An 18,886-nucleotide genomic window follows, 5' to 3' on the forward strand; every position below is an offset into this window, starting at 1 on the left:
CACACAAATCACTCCATTTAAGACCCCTAGAGAGGCTGTAGTGCACCTGGGGGTGCCCCAAAGTGCTCATGATGCATCTTCAGCTTGGACCCCCATTTGTACATTCTGAGTCCAGCTACACTTCCTCAGGGAGGCAACTTCCGCAGCCCCCCCTCCTTCTTTGCTAAGTTCAGAATTCCCCCACTCAGACGTTTGCATTCTGCCTTCAGAGGGATGGGCCTGAGGACTTCAAGGCTACCCCACCCAGACCAATGCTTAACCAACAAGGTAATCCAATGATTGAGATTTTCTTTTCTCGGACCTGGGCACCCTCAGCCCTCGTTCTACCTCCACAGCTGCATAGTGCCCTCCACCAGGGCAATGGATGGCAGACCCTCTGGCCCAGCTCCACTGGCTGCTGAAGGGTGAAGGACAGAGCTGCTAGGCTCCTAGGCTCAGCCCTCATGGGCTAATTACTCTATTGCCTTACCAGCTAACTGAGAACAAACAGCCAGCTCTGCATCCCATTATTTTCTCTCTAGGGATGCCAAGGTTAGTATCATGAGAAACTCTGGTGGGTAGGGGAAGAGGGGCCTGGGGCCCAGAGCGGGCACAAGGAGACTAAGCAAGTCTCCTGCCTGGTTGCTCGGCTCATCCAAGCAGACCTGGGAAGCCAGGGCCTGATAGATACCAGGGACATCTTGAAGAAATTCTCTCTGTTTTCTACCCTGAGCCTTCACATCAGAGCAGAAACTGGCAAGGTGGAGCACAGGCTAGAAGACAGGTGGTCTCATTTGCTAAAGACTTAAAGACTCCAGCCTCTTCTCAATTAAACCACCCCCCACATCCATCTTGAGTGACAATGTTCCGACCCAGCATGGGGCTTGCTGGATGCTGTGAAAACTTGGACCAGCCATGAAATGATACCACTCCTGATAACAGCCTATACATATTCATGATGGTCCACAGTGGGCCCTTACAACCGTTATTCATTTAACACTCCTAGGCACAGTGGTTAAGAGCTACGGCTGCTAACCAAAAGGTCAATAGTTCGAACCCATCAGCCGTTCCTTAGAAACCCTATGGGGCAGTCTACTCTGTCCTATAGGGTCACTATGAGTTGGAATCAACTTGATGGCAACAGGTTTTTTTGTTTTTTGGTTTAGTTATCTTGTGAGGTTGCTCTCCCCATTTTACAGGTGAGAAAACTGAGGCACAGGAAGGTGGTGATTTATCTAAGGTCACAGAGTTGATAAGCAAAGAAATCTGATCTCAACAGTGGGAGGGGGGTCTCAGCCCAGATCCTCCTTCTTTGCCCTACACCTCGCTGCCCCTGAGGAAGATGCTGATTGTACCACCAAGTCACCCCTGAGTCTTGGCCCAAGCCATTGGGCCAGAGCCCTTTCACATACTCACCTCCCCTCTGTCTCGCCAACTACCTAAGAAGGGAATAATCAAACAACCTCCCCCAGCCGAGGACAGAGACCCTCAACCCCATTCTCTTGAAGGGATACCTCAGGCTGGGAAGAGCCATGGAGACTCTGTTCCCCAGGGCTGGGGGGAGGGGGATGGAGATCCAGGGGAAGGGGAGGGGCAGGGAGCAGAGCAGCCCCAGGGCTGGAAAAGGCCAGGCTGGGAAGGGGATCCACTAGTCCTCAAAGAACCTATAGGGGACCTACTTCCCACAGGTCTTTACACACCTCGGCTGGGTACAAAGTCCTCCTAACCCGTTCCCCAGGCTGTGCAGAGACAAGAGAACTGCAAGCCTCCCTGTTTCAGGAACTCCATCTGGCTGGGGCTTGGATACCTCCAGGAATGGAAAACTCATGACATCCAAGGCACCAAACGCCTTGAGTGGTTTCTGCTTCTTTAAACTGAACCATAGTCCATGCCTGTTCCCCTCAGAGGGGCCTAGGGGAGGGCCATGACCTCTCCCTTCAGAGCAGGATGGAGGCTCCTGAACCCAAATATTTTCTCCTGACCCCAACATCTCAGGTCCTTCCTTGCGTGGCTTGGCTTCCAGTCCCGTAGTCATCTGCACTGCCCTCTGTTGGACAAGCCCCACACTGTCACTGACCCTCTTAGTTGGTGGCCTTCAAAACTGCTCCAATGGTCCTGGTGAGCTCTAAGCCCTTCAGATGCCTCCTCCCAGCTTCTGCTACTAAAATGCCCTTGCCAGCCCTCCTCCTGCCCCCAGCATGTGTGCAGGGACGATAGGTGCCCAGGGCATAGACAGCCCTGCTCTGGGACCAGAACGTGCCTTCTTTGCCTCCTGATCCTAACTCTCAGGCCTCCCCTGACCTCGGGCCTCAAGGGCCAACTTGACTCCTGCCTGAGAAGGATGGCTTTCCTGTTCAAGCCGGCTGTACCTCCTTGCTCCTTCTGGCATTTACATCTGCCTTTTCTAGTGCCTGGCCTTGCTAAATGACTCAAGGGGTCTGCTCTGGATCTCAGCTCCTCCCAGCAACAATGCTCCCTACAACCCCAGCAAGGCAGGCTCAAGCTCCAGACCCCAAATGTATTCCCAGGAGTCTGGGTGAGTAGACTGCTCTGCCTGTAATTCTCTGGCTAGTGGTGTGAGGCCCTGGACGCCCTGTCGAGCAGCCAGCCATTCAAGGCTATGCCCAGCCACTCTGAAAACTGGAAAACCACAAGCCCACATGATAATGTCTGATGCATATTAACCACACAGTGCTTCCTCCTTGTTAACGTACTTCCTCCTGGCCAGCGCTGACCATGCCCCACTGCCAGAGTGCCCAGGCTCAGAAAGAGAGGCTCCCCCAGCCCAGCTTCTTTCCTGCACCATGCCCTATGTCTGCATCCCATGCTTGTGTGCTGGCTAATTCTGGCATCTCATCAGACAGTAATTATGGGGAATCAGCAGTGCTGTCATCTCTGTGGCTCGGCACCTGTCACCATGCTGCCATCCTCAGGCTGCTGGGATGAGACCGGAAGCTGAGGGAGGAGGGGTGCACTGGGGTGAGGGGCGTCTGCTCTCTCCCTGCTTCTACAGCGCTCACATCCTTCAATCCTACCTCCCTGCAACGTGTGCAGTGAGTGTTAACCCGTGGCCCCTAGCCACATAAATGCTCCCTATGACCCAGGGCAGGTGCTCGCATGCCTATGTCATGTGTCACATGCACACACACCCATGTCCAAACAGAGCAGGTGGGAAGACACAGCAAGCCAAGGTTCAAATCCTACCTTGGCCACTTCCCAGATGTGTGACCCTGAACAAGTCATTTTATTTCCCCAAACACCAGAATATGGAGAGACATGTGCCCACCTTGGGAAGATGGCAAGAAATGAGGTCTGTACAGTATTGAGCACAGTGACTATAACCTTTACGGAATCAGATCGCAGGCCTTTCTCCCAGGGAGCCACTGAGTGGGTTAGAACAGCCAATCTCTTAGCTAGCAGCTGAGTGCTTAGCCATTTGGGCCACTAGGCTCCCTATTTTTTTTTTTTTAACCAGTAATTTTTTTTTTTTTTCAAAACACTGTAACCACTAAATAAGCCCCCATACCTCTGCCAATCCTCCACTCCCTCACTCTCCCCCAGCCCACAGGGAGCACATGCAGGCCTCTTCTAACCGAAACCAGGGCGGACAGAGAGGAGCTCACCCCTCTGTGTCTACCATCATGGCAGCCTATGTCGCCACACACACAGCACCCCAATAATCCTTCACAGCTCTTGGATGTAGCAGCAGCGCGTTCCCAAAGCCCACCCACACATTCCACCCCAAGGGTAAAGCAGCCCAGGGATTGCCTCTCCTTTTAACAGCTGTAGAAATAAATCTGGAAAGATACTGACCTCCCTGTCATTGGGGTATTCCAGCAGAGGCCGGGCTAAAGAGGAGAGCATTCAGGTCTCTGCTGGAGGCCATGGCTGGGCCCCCCTGCCTGGTTCCCCGCCCCTGACCCCACCGCGAGGGCTGAGCCTCAGCATCTCTGCTGTTTGTGTGGGGAAGGGGTGGCCTGTGTGGCACCCTTGTGACCAAGAGTGGCCGAAGGGAAGGACTGCAGTATTCAAAGGCCTCCTGTCTCCTCCTGGCAGCAGCTGCAGGAGGGTGAGGGAGGGTAGCAACATTGCTGCTCTTTTAGGAAAACGCTAATTTTAATTAAGAGGCAGACAAACAAGCATGCTGCAGATTGTCTCCAAGCAAAATTATTAAAAAGCCATCACAGAGGCGGCAGTGGCAAGGAGGGCTGCCTCCCCCAGCTGCCCACCCGGATTGGGTTGAAGCCTCAGTTCAGAGAGCTGGAAAGGGACTGGCATTAGTGGAGACTGAAAACAGGCAAGATGAGGATTCTGCTCCCCCTCAGCAGCACCCAGACTACCCAGGGCACAGCCTGCCCAGCCTCGGGGGTGCAGGGAACAGGGAACCAGCAATTAGGCAGACTCTGCTCTGCACCAGGCTCCAGACTCAGGGCAAGCCCCTGCTTTTCCTTTACTCTTAACAACACTGCCTGGTAGGTGTTCTTGTCCCATTTTACAGGCCAGAATATTGAGCCTTAGAGAGGGAAAGTGGCTTGTCCAAGACTACAGAGCTAGAAAATGGCTTCAGTAAGGATTTGAACCCGGGTTAGGCTGACTCTCAAATCCCGTGCTCCAAGCTGCTGGTCCTAGGCACAGGAGTGGGAGGACAGGCTCCCCTGCCCATATGGCCCCCCCCAATTCGAACTTGCTGAGACCCTCTGAAGTGGCCTCAGCTCTGGTCCAGCAATGCTGTTCTCCAGTCCCCAGGGTCACCAGTCATTGCCTGTTCCTGGGGGGCACAATATGAGAGGGATGCTGTCAGCGTGGGGTGACACTGCAGGGACATAAAGTACAAAGGAGCCACCAATATGGAAAGTGGGAGCAGATGGGCTTCTGTGAACTTAAAGTCACCTCCCTGGGGTGGGAGGCACGTACCCTACAGTCAGCTGGCCTGAGTCCCCACAGCTGGGGAATTCAGCCAACACCTTAATCTCTATTTGCTTATCAGTAAATTATCTTTCTTGGTCAAGGTTGAGCCCTGAGCCTGGTCCAGTACCTGGCACAGAGAAAGTGCTCAATAAATTTTTGTTGAATATAGGAATGAATGAATGAGTAAATGTTTGAATAAATGAAATTAGATCACAGATTTGCAAATGCCTATAAATTAAGCAAAGCTGTGTAAGTCGGATGCGGCCCCATCTCCTCCCATCCCCCACCCTCAGGCCGACTCTGGAACATAGGCTTCCCTCCAAGAGGGGACCCTTGCTCTCTGACCCCCTCAGCAGAGGGCATCATCTCTCCCCGTTCCCCAGCCACAAACTACAGGGGGGCTTTGCAGACAGCACACATGTACATGCACACGTGCTCACCCACGCACACTCACATGCACACGCGTGCACACACAGACACATTCTCTGCCAGGCAAGGTGCCCTCCCCAGAGCCAGGTCTCTCTTGCCACCTCCCCTGGCAAAGGCCTGGGTCCACCAGGGGCAACCCCCTCCCTCAGTTCTGGCCCTCCTGGCTGGGGAGGGGTGTCTGGCTAAGGAGCTTTGACTGTGGGTGGGGCCTCCCTCCTGGCTTACTAACCTGGAGACTTTAAACAGAGGGAACAGAGTCCTGGAGGCTTCCCTCCCGTTGCACGCTGGAGCCCTGGGTGAGGGACAGGAAAGGAGGAAAGTCGTGAATGAACGCCTAGACGGGCAGGGAGGAGAGGAGCTAGAGAGAGGAGGGGAGTGGGGCAAAGGCCTCCAAAGTGGAAGCCACGGGGGCAGGGGCCCTGGGCCATGGGGTAGGGGGCAGTGGGCGTGGGGCAGGGACAGAGGATGGCAGAGCCTTAGGGGCTATACCTTTGGGAGTCACTGGGGCATAGGGGGCAGGCAGGATCAGGTGTCAGAGGAAGGGCAGGGGCTGAGGGGGCAGAGACACCAGTGGGAGACAGACAGGAGGACAGACAGCAGGACAACACAGAAAACAGGGGATCCCAGAATTGGGTCTCCAAGACAAACAGCCAACAAGCCAGGCCAGGTACCTCCCAGAAATAGGGGCAGACTCTTCCCCTGGGTGCCCATAGGAAATCCCAAATACCAGCACCTTGGAGGACCCATCTGCTTCCCCCAGCCAAGGGTACCCATTCTGGAAGGTTGGTGGGTTCCAAGTCAGAGGGGCTTCTCATCATGGCTCTGCCGACAATCCTTTCCCCAGCCCAGGGGACCCCCATCTGCTCCACAAATCCCCACCCTAGTCCTGAGGAAGCCCCCCCAACCCCCGGCGGCAAGAGAGGAAGCAGAGGCATTTCGCAGGCAACAAGCACTCACACAATCACACTGTGAGAAGGAAACTAGCCCCTGTGCCCAGACCTGCCCAAAGACCCCTTGCCTAGCTCCTGGTTCCACACCCACCCAACCCTCTGACTGCAGAGGCCCCTCAGTTGCCCATCATGGCTGCCCCCCCTCACCCTGCAGGGAAGCCCTTTTTAAATATACTCCTTCTCAAGAACTAGACGGTGCCTGGCTAAAACCGATGACTGCCCTGACAGGGAACACAACAGAGAATCCCTGAGGGAGCAGGAGAGCAGTGGGATGCAGACCCCAAATTCTCATAAACAGACCAGATTTAACAGTCTGATTGAGACTAGAAGGACCCCAGAGGTCATGGTCTCCGGACCCTCTGATAGCCCAAGACTGGACCCCATTCCCAAAGCCAACGCTTCAGACATGGATTGGACTGGACTGTAAGATAGAAAATGATACTGGTGGAGAGTGAGCTTTTTAGCTCAAGTAGACACATGAGACTATGTGGGCAGCTCCTGTCTGGAGGGGAGATGAGAAGGCAGAGGGGGACAGAAGCTGGCCGAATGGACACGGAAATACAGGGTGGAGAGAAGGAATGTGCCGTCTCAGTAGGGGGAGAGCAACTAGGAGTATGGGTGTATATAAGGTTTTGTATGAGAGACTGACCCGATTTGTAAACTTTCACTTAAAGCACAATAAAAATTAAAATAAATAAATCTACTCTATCTCCCTCATGCTGCAATACCTGTTTATTGCCTTTTACCCTGGGGCATCAAGACCAGTCCTGCCTGGAGACACTGTGGCCCCGGCACCCATGCCGCTGGTACAGCCCTCGCTCTGTGGCCCAGGCCCATCCATACACACATCACGTCTGGCTGCAAGCTCTGAGTCCCCTGCCAATCTCATGGTCCCAATTTTCCCACCGATTACCCAAGATGCAGACATCCCAGGGAGAGGCAGCTGTCACATCCAGATGTTGTGACATTGACTAGCAGGAAGTAATCAAGAATGCTCACTAAACGTACCTAGTCCCAGAGGGCTTCCTGGACAAGGCAGCAGGAGTGGGGGGGAGGGGCGAGGCAAGTGATCACAGGGCAGAGATGAGAGAGTGAAGACTCTGGAGCCCCATGCTTCTTTCTCACCGCAAGCCCTAAGTGGCAGCTCCAGGGACTCAGGCCAGACAGACTGAGGTGAGGACCTGGGTTTTGGAGAGGGGGGACTCAGAAAAGTTCAAAAGGGTTTTCTCATGCATGACCCTTCCTCCATGAAGGGCTGACCCTACCAATCACCTCAGCTGGACAATGAGGAGGAGAATGAAGATGAAGAAACCACTGTTTAATGAATGTATAATGTGTGCCAGGAACTGTATCTAAATTACCTCATTTAATCCTGGTACCCCCCCCATCATCCTCAATATACGGATGAGGAAACTGAGGTTCAGAGGCACAGAGCAAGTGAGTACCAGAACTGGGACTCCAGAACCTGAGCTCTTAACCCATAAGCTAAACTATGTCCTACCTACCCTTCTCGGTCTTTGGATGTCTCCCATTCAGTGCCCACTGGAAAGTTCTGCCTAGAGTCTAACCTCTTTCCATTCCATGCTGCAGCATAAACTATTTCCTAAGGACAAAAGGTGAAAGAGAAGGCTTCTCTTCAGTTTTTTCTGCCTCATCCTCAATTCTAACATCAGGTTGTCAGATGAACCAGGGATCCAGGTGGAGGGGTTCTGGTGTCAGATTCAGGAGAGGTAGGGTCTAGTTTTCGTAAGCTTCATCTTTAGGTGACTCTGGATCTCCAGGAGCCTCTTTCCTGCCTCTCCACCTCCATCATAGAGGAGGCCCCTTCTTGCTTTACCAGCCAGAAATCCCTTCATAGCCCTAATTTTCAATTTAGAAGGGTTCTGGAGACAGGACTGGGGGACTCACCAGGTCAGCCTGTCCCCTGGATGGGGACCAAGATGAGCAGAGGACAGGGCCCAGGGAGGAGGCAGAGAGGGCTGGGATGTGTCTGCAAGGGCTTCAGCCATGGAATGCTTTCCCAGAGAAGCTGGGGTCGTTGGGTCGTTAATTCTTCTCCAATGAGGCAGATGCTGGTGCCTGGGGCTGACGCCATGATGCTTGCAGTGTCTGCAATTATCACACACCCTGGGGGGCACTTCCCAAAGGACACTCCACTCTGCCTTCTATGCTCTGTGCAAATATCTCCAGCCAGGGCCTCTGTGGGGTCTCTGGGTCTGGGGGGGTCCTCTGTGGATCCCTGGGTCTGGGATCTCTAGCATGCTCTGTGGCTGGAGTGGAAAAGAAGCCAGTGCACTGGGAGGAGGATGCTTGCAGAAGTGAGACAGGCAGGCATGTGAAAATCCAACTCCTTTCATTTTACATTAATCCATGCCGGGATATGCAGGCAACCGGGCCAGGCGGCGGAAGCTGCTAGGAGCTGGCAAAAGGTTATGTGAATCTGAGCCACTAGCTGGAAGAGCCTTGGTGGGGAAAACATGGGCTGGATCATCATCTCTGGTTGGAATGGAGTTTGGCAAAGCCAGTTCTGCTGGAGTGGAAGAAAAACAGTGAGCTCATGATTCAGAGGATAGCTGAATCCTCCAGCCACTCCCTTACCCATCCCCTGGGTGGGAGGGCAGATTTAGGCAAGGTGTACCTTTGGAACAGGAGGGGCTGTTTGTAGGGGTGCCAATATTTTCTTGGGCCAAATCTCCTTTTTTCCTGGATTAGCTTAGAGCTGGGAAATATTCTTCTCACCTTCCATGTGGCAAGGCACATATCTCAGGGAGGGGAGGAGGTGGAGAAAACTTGTGACAGCTGGAAGGGGCATAGAAATCCTCTAGTCCCACCCTCTCTTCTCACACCAAGGACATTGAAGACCAGAGGGGGAAACTAACTTGCCAAGGTCACACAGCAGTAGGGAGGCAGGTTCCTGATACCAGCCTAGAGCTCTTTCCACTGCACTTCACCTCTGCCCTGGGGAATCTAAGAATGACTTTCCTGTCCTTTTCTCTTCCCCAGCGGCTCTGAGCCCCTCCCCATCATGGCCCCTGCACTCTGCCAATCATGACCTTCACAAGAGGTTAAACTGAATCTACCAAACTACTCAGGATAGCCCAAAGGTCATTTCAAAGGTCACTCAGACCAGTCCTCTGCTCCTTCACAGAACAGCAGCTTATTCATGCTCATATACACCTATCAGTGAGGTAAAAAATGCAAAAACACGGCCAGAGCGCCCCACCTAGGGTGGCCACCCTTCACACAGAGGGAGGTTTTTCCTCCCATCTAGCTTCAATTCCTCCTACTGCAGCGTGGGCCTGTTTCCTCTCAAGCTGTCCTGTGCAGAGATGGATGGAGAGGAAGAAAAGCAGTTTCTCGGCCTCCAAACCATTCTGTTTGTCCATACCCACAGCCAGCAGAGAGCATAAGGGCAGGGTGTCCCAGGGTGGCTGGGCCTGAGCCCAGTATCAGCATGGGGTAGTGGTGGGGGAATCATCCCTTCAGTGTGGAGAAATAGCTGTCCTCAGAATTGTCCCTCCAACTCCTCATCCCCTACAAAACCGTAAGGCTCAGGGCCCAGTGAAGGTCTTTTCTGGGTTCACAGACACGTGTTCCCTCCCCCATGCCATTTATTGAGTGTTTACTATGTGACAAGCACTGTGCTGGCCATTTTCAACTACTATCTCATTTAATTGTCACAGCAATTCCATGGTCAGAAACTAATCAGCCCTCTGAGACAGTCCTCCCTAAGACTAAGTCTAACCTTGATCCCTCTTGCTCCATTTCCTCAGGCCCACTCCTCCCTGATGGTGGAGGGCATTTTTGCCCCTGTCTTCAAAGCTGCCCATTTCAGAGATTCTTACCATTCCTCAGTGGTCCCACATCGTCTTTTCCAGGCTGCCAGCCTTTACCCCAGCCTTGTCCCCATGTAACAGGCCACACCACACAGGGATGAAGGGAAACTAGGCAGGACTTGGGGCTGGGACCCAGGGCCCTGTTTCAGACAATAAGTGCATACCAGGTGGTAGAGGAGGAGGCCCTGGGGCATCCCCATGAGATCAGGAGGGCTGTCAGAGATGAGGTCAGAACTGAGGGCAGCAGTTTCTCCCTCTGTGATGTCTGTGACGGTTGTAGGGGGGCACAAAGGCCCCACCTTCAGAGTGGTGGCCAAGCAGGGCCCAGAGAGGCAATGATCTAGTCCCCTGTCACTACCTCTGAGGCCCATTTTCTAACCCACACATACCTGGATGCCTGAGCAGAAGTGGGCAACGGGACAAGACAGCAGGACTTACCCTGGGTGAAGAGTAGAGGCTGAACCCGAGGAGGAACTCTTATGCCTAGCTAAGTTCCTGGCATCAGAGGGTGCTCGGGCCCTGGGAATGGATGAGGAAGACCCCCCAAGCTCCTCTTCTAGCCAGAGGATCAGGCTTCAGTAGGGTTCCACATACCCCATCACAGCTACAGGTGACTTTGTTGAATTTAACACCACTTCCCTATTTGGGGGGTCCCTGGGTGGTACAAAGGGTTAAGCACTAGGTTATTAACCAATAAGTTGGTAATTCGAGTCCACCCAGAGGCACCTCAGAAGAAAGGCCTGGTGACCTACTTCTGAAAGGGCACAGCCATTCAGCCATTAAAAACCCTGGGGAGCACAGTTCTACTCTGACACACATGGGGTTGCCATGAGCTGTTATACTTGACAGCAGCTGTTTTTTTTGTTTGTTTGTTTTGGGGGGGTTTCCCTGTTTGAGCCTTTTGGGGCAGGAGGGGTGGGGGCAGAGATCTCTTCCACTAAGGCCATCCCCTCACTCCAAGGACACAGGGTTCTGCCAACAGCATGGATAAAACACAGGGGCCAGACCCACCTCCTCAGGGAATGTGCCGGCGCAATGGAAGCGCGGGCCAATGGACAAGGGGAGTTGGAATAGAGGGTGGGACTCCAGTCCGGGTGCACCCTCCTCCTTCAAGCAGGCATCATTAATATATGCAAAGCATATGCAAATCACCCAGAAGAGAGACACAACATCGCTTGGAATGTCAGAGCTGGAGGGACCTTGGAGATCATCCAGCCCACCTCCCTCATTTCACAGGTGAGGAAAGAGGCCTGCGCCACTGGGAAGGGACTTGCTCAAGGTCACACAGACATTTGGGCACTAAGGAAGGAGCAAAATGAGGTTTCTTGACTCTCAGCCCACTGGTCTTTCCAGGACACTCTTGTCTTTCATAAGGAGGGTTTACAATATGGCAAGAGGGCCCAAGGGCTAGGGTGGGGCTCCAGGCAGACCCATCAGAGATGCTGGTAGGAAATGGGGCCAAGAGGCTCCTCTGGCCCTCCCTCCCTCCTCGGAGCCTGGAGAAGGTCTGGTGGGTGTGAGGGAACAGTGGGCAAGGGCAGCTGTGAGCTCAGGACAGTGGGATGCCGGAAGCTTCAGGAGAGAATAAATCCACTCCGGCAGTGGAAGCAAGCAGGATAAGTGGATTGTTTGAGGCAGGGAGGAAGAGTCCAATGTCAAGACAAGGTGCCTGCTGTGGTGCGGGGAGGGGGCTAGATGGCCTCACCACACATACACTCACACACACACACCTAAGAACTCGGCAGCCCCCTTCCGCCTGGACTCGGATAACCATGGCACCTGACAGACCCTAACAGGCAACCCAGGCTCATCCCTTCCACGGCTGTAGCTCCCCATCCTTCCGCCACCCTCTAACTTGGCTTCTCAACCTTCCAGACAATCCTAGAGAGCAAGACCAATGCCGGGGAAAGGCAGACAGATGGCAGGGGGCAAACAGAGGAGAGAGGGGGAGATGGCGGGATAGAGAGAGAGAGCATAAAGGGCAGAGCAGGTGAAATTGAGGGACAGAGAGAGGGGAGACCAAGGGGCAGAAAGTGGAGGAGGCTGAGCGGTACAGAGGAAACAAGGGAAGGGGAGAGGTGTAGACTGAGGGGCTGAGAGTTGAGCAGATTGAGGGTCCAAGAAGGGGAGATTGAGGGTCTGAGAGGGGACTGTGGACAGCAGAGCGGAGATGGGGGCTCCTGAGGCTGAAGGGCAGGCCCTACTTGTGCTCAAAGCCTCCGGAACTGGAGGACAATGCCGGAGCCTGGGTAGCGGGCATGGGAGCCCTGGCGCTGAAGCCCAAGGCTGGCTGGCAGGAATTGGGGGCCATGCTCCTGCCTCTCTGCCCACCTCCCCAGCCATGCCCTGGGGCTGCCAGGAAATCAGGCTCCCTTTCCCTGCCTCCTTTTCCCCCTCCCTCGGGGCAGGCAGGCGCTGCTTCCCAGCCAAATGCAAAGCCCTCATCTCCGCTTTTCAGAGCTTGGAATGAAAGAAGGGGAAGCCAGTGCAGCCCTCAAACCCGCTGACAGCCAGATTTTTATTATCTTTGCTCGAATGGACCCTGGGAAGCCAACGAGGGATTCTTCAAAGAACGTCTGAGTGGCTCATTGAAGCCTGCACCTGCACTAGCCCACCCACGGCAGACAAGCAGGCTGAGTGGGCACAACCTGCCCCCTACCTCACAGAGCCCAGAGACCACATCTCAGGCTGCCTAGAGCCTCACCCTCAGCACCCCGTGCCCAGGCAGGGGCCACTGAGTCAGGGAGACAGGTTCAAAGACCAGACCCAGGGCCGGCTGGGCCTCTGAGGCTGTTTCTGTCCTTCTGTGGGTCACGAGGACACAAACCAAGGGAGAAAACAGACCTCCTTGCCAGGGCTTGGAGGAGATAAGTGCTTGGTGATTCCTCGAAAGAGAAGGTTTTATGGCAAGCTCTGGATCCTTCTCCTCAACTCCCTACCTGCCCCAGCACCCACAGGCCCCCTCAACTGTCCCCTGACTCCCCTTTGCAGGCCCCCTCCCAACCACAGCAGCCTCTCTACTCCCAAGCCCCAGGCCCACCTCCGGACGGGAGGCAGGAACTGTTCTTCCTCAAACCCCAGACACAGCTCCCTTGGTTCAAATCCTCAATCCTGTCGTCTTTCTTTCCCCAAGGTCTAAGCAAGGAGGGGGCTACAAGCAGACTGGGTCCTTCAAAGAATTCTGCTCCCTCCCTCTTGAGCACTTCCTGAGCTGAGGTTTTGGCAGGGGATGCCAAGGTTGGCACTGGGCAGACAGCAGCCATGCCACCCCCACCCCCCAGCCCTGACCACACCGTTTCAATCGATGTCCACAGCCAAAGGAGGAATCAATTGTTCTAATTAAACCTTTTTTCCAGGGTGGATCCCTGGCCAGAGGAGGGAAAAAGAGAAGGAAAGAGAGCATCAGGGAGGACCTGCATCCCAGCACCCAGCCCTGTACCCTGTACCTCTTCTTAAAGATGGGCCTGGAGCCCAGCACGAAGCAGACCACGAAGACTCCAGCCCCCCTGTATTAGGCCAGGAGGCAAGAAGGGGTAGGGTGAAAGCTTGGGGTGAGGACAGAGCCCACTCCCAGAACCCCTCCCCTAGTGGGGTCCCTCTCTCCACAAAGCATTGCCTGAGGACCACAGATCCTCTCGCAGATCCCCAGAGCACAGACAGTGGGAGTCAGATGGAGGACCCGCATCTCTATTCCAGCCCTGGGGGTCATCGCAGAGAACAGGCCACGATGGAAAGGGCGGAAGGAGCAGAGCTGGGTGGGGGAGAGGGGGCACTGGACAAAGACCCTCTTGTCCCCAAGGCAAGGTGGCAGGAAGCCAGGGTGAAGCCTTTGCACTTGCTGCCAATGGTGCCTGGGTGCCAGGCAGTCTGGGTGGGGAGCTGGGGGATCTTATTCTTGGAATTGGAACCTCCCTACCCTTATGCCCAAAGCCCTCACCCCCATCCCTTACTTCTACACCAGGCGACCAGCTAAGTCCCTGCCCCAACAATTTTCAGCTTGCATGGAGCCCTCCCGGTGTCATCCCCGGGCCCTGACACTGCCCTGAGTGATCCTAACACCAACCAGCAAAAATCCTCACACGAACACCAGAGCTGCCTTCCATATACAAACACACGCACAGCCATGCCAGAAACTGCCACCATCACAGCTGCCACCAATGATGACAGAGCCTCACATTTTTGGAATGACAGTCTTCATCAAATGCATCATCAATTATTTAAGACCAGCAAGACAGACGGGGAAGGGAATGAGAGAAACTGAGGCATGGACAGAGACACCAAAGCAGTTGACTCAAGGTCACACAGCCCAAGATAGAGGCCGGAAGAAGGTATCCTAACCACTCGTGACTGTCCCCCCCCCTCCCAGTTCTCAAACCCCACCCAAAGGAACACTGGGGCCCACAAGCCTAGAACCCTGGTCAGCCACCCGCCACTCCTAGCCCTCACCTGTTTCTCCTTCCCCAAAACAGTCTTTCCTACCTCTCATTCTGAAGGACCTGTCAGGACCCCCCCAGCTGAGGGGAACCCACTTCCCTTAAAGTTGAGAGGCAGCAGGACCTCCTGGTTCCATAGTATTGGGGGGGGTGGGGGTTGTTGGGAAACACAGCCTAGGACCTCCTCCTTACACACACATCCCAGTTCCCGCTCACCTGGCTCCCCTCGGCCCCCGTGGTCCCTCGGTCCAGCCTCCTCTCTGGGAGAGCGGCCACTGCCCTCGGCTGTCCGCTCCCACCAGGCCAGAGCGAAGCGCCGTAGGCACTGCCAGGGCTGCATGAGGAGGCGTGGGGCAGGCAGGTACCCAGAGGCAGCGGCACACGCCCCACCTGGCCCTGCCAGCCGAGCTGCGGAGGCACCCGGCCGGCCCCCTCGGCCTCCACCAGCATCCTGCTGCCCCCACCGACAGGGATCGGAGCTGGCCCGGGAGCTTCTGACGTAGCAGGGGGGTGAGTGGGAAGGGAGGGGGCCCCTCGGTGCGTCCCCTTCCCAGCCCCGCCCTCTGTCCCTCTGCCTCCTGCAGTCTCTACCTCCTCACTTACTCTAGATGCCTTCCCCAGCTGGGGGCTCCTTCCTCTGCCCTCTGACCTCTGCGGGGGGAGGGCTTAAGATCAAATAGCCCCTCCTCCCAGCCCCTCCCTCTGGTGGCCCCTCCCTATCCGCCCAGCAGAGTGGGGAGCGGGTCCCCAGTTTCTGAAACTGCTGCTGAGGCTCCAAGGTCTCCAGGGCTGGGGCCTCGAAGTGCGGGGGGAGGGAGGAGAGTGCGGGCCAGTATCCAGGCGACACAGCCAACCCCAGAACGCGCTCACCCCTTTTTCCCTAGGGGGCAGGTGCAAAGGGCCCACCATCCATCCCAATTCTGGGACTTGGGGACATGGGGGGCCTTTGAAGCTCCCCCCACCTCTTCATGCCTTTCCCCTCCCCCTCCATCCTTCTCTCCCTCCACCTCCGCTGGACCACTCCCCTCCCCCCAGTCTCCTTATCCATCCCCTGTCCTCTTTTCCCACCCCTCCCCCTTCATACACACCCTTTTAAATTTTCACCCCCAGGTCCCCTTCCCCAGAACCTCTAGGCCCTCCCCAGCTTCGCCAATCCCCTGAAGCCTTCTCTGGTCCCAACACTCCCCTCGACCGGGTCCTTATCCCACACCCGGCGCGCAGCAGTCCCCTGCCCCCCACACACCTGCGCCCCGAACATCCCTCGGCCTGGCCGGCCACCGCCTCCCCGGCCCGGCCGCCGCCCCCGCCCCCGGCCGAGGGGAAAACACACAAAGAAAACAGAAATACCTTCCACTTAAGCATGGAGGCACATTAGGGAGGAGAGAGACAGGGACATGCCTTGGGACGGAGCGTTCCCCATCGGGCGGGGGCGCGGGGGGCGGGAGCCCCGGGCAGGCCTGCCTGGCGCTTGCCCTCTCGCCGCCGCACGGGCTCCTCTCTCGGCCCCAGCCCGGGGCGCGATACCAGGCGGGCGGGCCGGGGGCGCGGGCCCCGCCGGGTGGACCAGCTGGGAGGGCGCCGGCGGCCGGGCGTGTGGGTGCGCGCGCGCGCGGGCGTGTCACCGAGTGTGCGAGAGCAAGTGTGTGTGTGTGTGTGTGTGTGTGAGAGCGCGCGCGCGGGCCGGCGCGGGTGTGTCACTGCAGGCGAGAGCGCGGGCGGCGCGAGCACGCGCGTGTGGCCGGAACGTACAAAGGGCCGCCTAGGGTGGCAGGGAACCGGGGAGAGGGGTGGGCACTGCGCCTTCCCGCGCCCTCCAGCAGTACCGCGGGACCCCGCGGCGCGCGGCCAGGCAAGGGTGCGAAGCGCGCTCTTGGGCCCCTCCACGCTTCACCTGCGTCCCCCACCCTAAGCAGTCCTCGCGCCACAATAGAGACAAATGCATAAGGACCCCGACCAGCCGCGGAGGGGGCATCTCGAGAACCGGGCTGGGGGGAGAGCGGGCACCTCCGAGGTGGAGTACTTCAGTGTCCAAGCCGGTGCGCGCCTGGGGTTGGAGAATCACTTGGGGCCGAGCAGGAGGATGGGAGGTGGGGAAGAAGCAGCGAGACTGGGGGGCCACTCTTCAGCCAAGGTGACCTCCCAAAGCAATAGCCGACCTATGCAGAGTCTGGACTCCTCCCCTGCCTCAACCCCCCGCGTCCACAGCACCTCTCCCGACCCCTACCCTAGCTCCGTAGACCAGGGTCAGCACCAGGGAACCCCCCCCGGCGCCCCCTGCTGGGCTGCCTCCAACCCCCAGCTCTATTGCGGCCCCTCCTGCAGGCGGCTGCTGGAGCTGCAGGGGCGGTGCTGGGAGTGAGAGAGCCTACGCTTGTACGTCACGTGGGACCCCCGGTTCAGTCCAGACACCCCTACTACTGCCCCTTTTCACACTTCGCTTGGTGACGCCATTGCCACCTCCACCGCAGCCCACTGCGCGCCATCTCTACCCTACCTCCTCCCTAGCCCCCCTCCCTCATGGGCCTACCTGTTGGCTCTGCAGGCTTCTCCATCTCAGACCCGCACTGACCCCTCCTCGTGCGGGGATTGCCCCCTCCTCTTTCCCTCCTGTACTCTGGTCTAGCCCTTCTCTCCCAAGCCTCTCTTGGGGAGAGGAAAGTGGACTGAGCTCCCTGACCCTTTTATTTACTCCCGGCATTCCCAAGGCCAGTTTAGATGAGCAAGAAAGGGGCGAAGTACATCTCTTCCCTGCAGGCCACCGGGCTATGGGCACAGTGGCAGGCAGTCACAGAGCTCAGAAGAGGAGACCTCACCCCAAGTGGCCAGAATGACAAACCGGTTTCCCCACTTCCTGGTCTACCCAGTTGCAGGCTTAATCTAGGCTCTTCCACTTCCCTGCCCGCCCCCAGGCCTCCCCGAGCCACATTCCCAACTAGGGGCAAGGCCCCAAATGCCTCTTGCTTTAGAGACCAGTCTCCAGTGGCAGTAACTCAAGCTCAAGGCAGGAGGACGAGAGGGCCCTTCCCAGCTCTAGCTGGACAGCCCAGGAGGGCAGCCAACAGCAGTGTCTCAGACATATTGTCTGGGCACACGACCCCAGCAGTCAGCACCCTGACTTCTCCCCTCCTGGGCCAGCTGCGTCTCCCTCTGCCAACTGGACGGTGCCCATCTTTTGGCCTCTGAGCGAGCAGTGGGCACCAATCCAGCTCCCTGCCTGGCTGCCTGCCCAGGATGGCATGGGAGGCAGCAAGCCCTGTGGAGGGGAGGAGTCAGAGGGGGAGGGAGGCTTCCCCACAGCTGCATGGACACCACCTCTCAAGCCTCTTGGCCACCCAGGGCTTGGGTACGAACTGCTCCTCCATTCAAGCCCGAGACACAGGCCTCTGCCCTTTGCTCCTCCACTCAGATCCTCCTGGGACAAGTTCTCTTTCCGTTTCTACTTTGTGCCCTTAAGGGGAAGGGGATCAGCAGGTTCTTGACAGCAATTCTACAGAAGTGGGCATTTCAGTCCCATTTCAGAGGTAAAGGAATTGAGGCTCAGAGAGGTACAGCTACTTCCCCAATCTAGGAGCAATGAAGGTGAAATTCAAAACCTAATCTGCCTGACTCTAAAGTCCCCAGCCTCTTTTCTGTCACCACCAGCATCTCTAACCCTGTGGGCTGCCAGAAGCAGGCAACAAACCGCGGCACGCAAACTCTTATGGCATACAGTCATTGGAAGAGAGCTGGGTGCAGAAACGTGGTAGAGTTAAGACACACAGTGTGTCAGTAATAAAGAACTGGGCATTATCTCCCAGATGACCACTGCAAAGGTGCCTGTCCCATCAGATGAAGACTTTTCTGTCTTTACACTGGTAGATGCAAAGAAACTGAGTCAGGGACTAGGTGAAGAGGTTCTGTGAGCCAGCCAGTCCCCTCTGGGCCCAGGAGCCCCAGGGAATGGGAACAGTTCCAAAGGTGTCAGCAGGACAAAGCATCCATCTTTCCTTCCCCTAAGGTGATCTCAACCATCACGAGGGCTTTCTCCACAGTGAGAAGGTTAAATCAAATCTAGGTAGCATTTTTTCTCTGTGTAGCTCACTTCTTAAGGGTAAATCCGTAACATTTTGGACTATTTTCACAGCTGTGAGCACATTTGACCCCCTCATTCCCTCAGCTACCCAAAGATACTTCACTCATACCCACCCACTGAGAACACCTGCCTCCCATGGGTCCCACGGACAGGGACGGCCGGGTGGGAAGAGATACAGCTCCTGAACGGGAACAAAGAACCCTCAAGGCCCCACGTTGAGCCAGAGGACACACGGCCTTGCACCATCACCCCTCACTAACCCCACCTGATCCTCTTCCC

The 18,886-nt window shown here is 56.3% G+C and overlaps 1 protein-coding gene across 11 annotated transcripts in view; it reads right to left on the minus strand.

The window, feature by feature from the left end:
* SRCIN1 (SRC kinase signaling inhibitor 1) overlaps nt 1–17,320 on the minus strand; it is a 68,019-nt gene extending 50,699 nt beyond the window's left edge. For 8 of the 11 annotated variants that reach the window (XR_007514144.1, XR_007514145.1, XM_049860679.1 and 5 more), the window contains exons 1-2: nt 14,752–15,046; nt 5,546–5,608 (exon numbers count right to left, since the gene is read on the minus strand). Coding sequence is in view for 9 of the 11 variants with exons in the window: in XM_049860679.1 (XP_049716636.1) it covers nt 5,546–5,608; nt 14,752–14,875 (187 nt within the window). In the remaining 2 variants the exon portion in view is untranslated. Of the gene's footprint in view, nt 1–5,545; nt 5,609–14,751; nt 15,047–17,062 lie in introns of those variants that run through there. The other 3 variants (XM_049860676.1, XM_049860681.1, XM_049860680.1) reach the window with 2 other exon arrangements.
* Between the last annotated feature and the right edge of the window lie 1,566 nt (nt 17,321–18,886).

Source organism: Elephas maximus, chromosome 19 (assembly GCF_024166365.1).
Source record: "Elephas maximus indicus isolate mEleMax1 chromosome 19, mEleMax1 primary haplotype, whole genome shotgun sequence".
NCBI classification, from domain to species: domain Eukaryota; kingdom Metazoa; phylum Chordata; class Mammalia; order Proboscidea; family Elephantidae; genus Elephas; species Elephas maximus.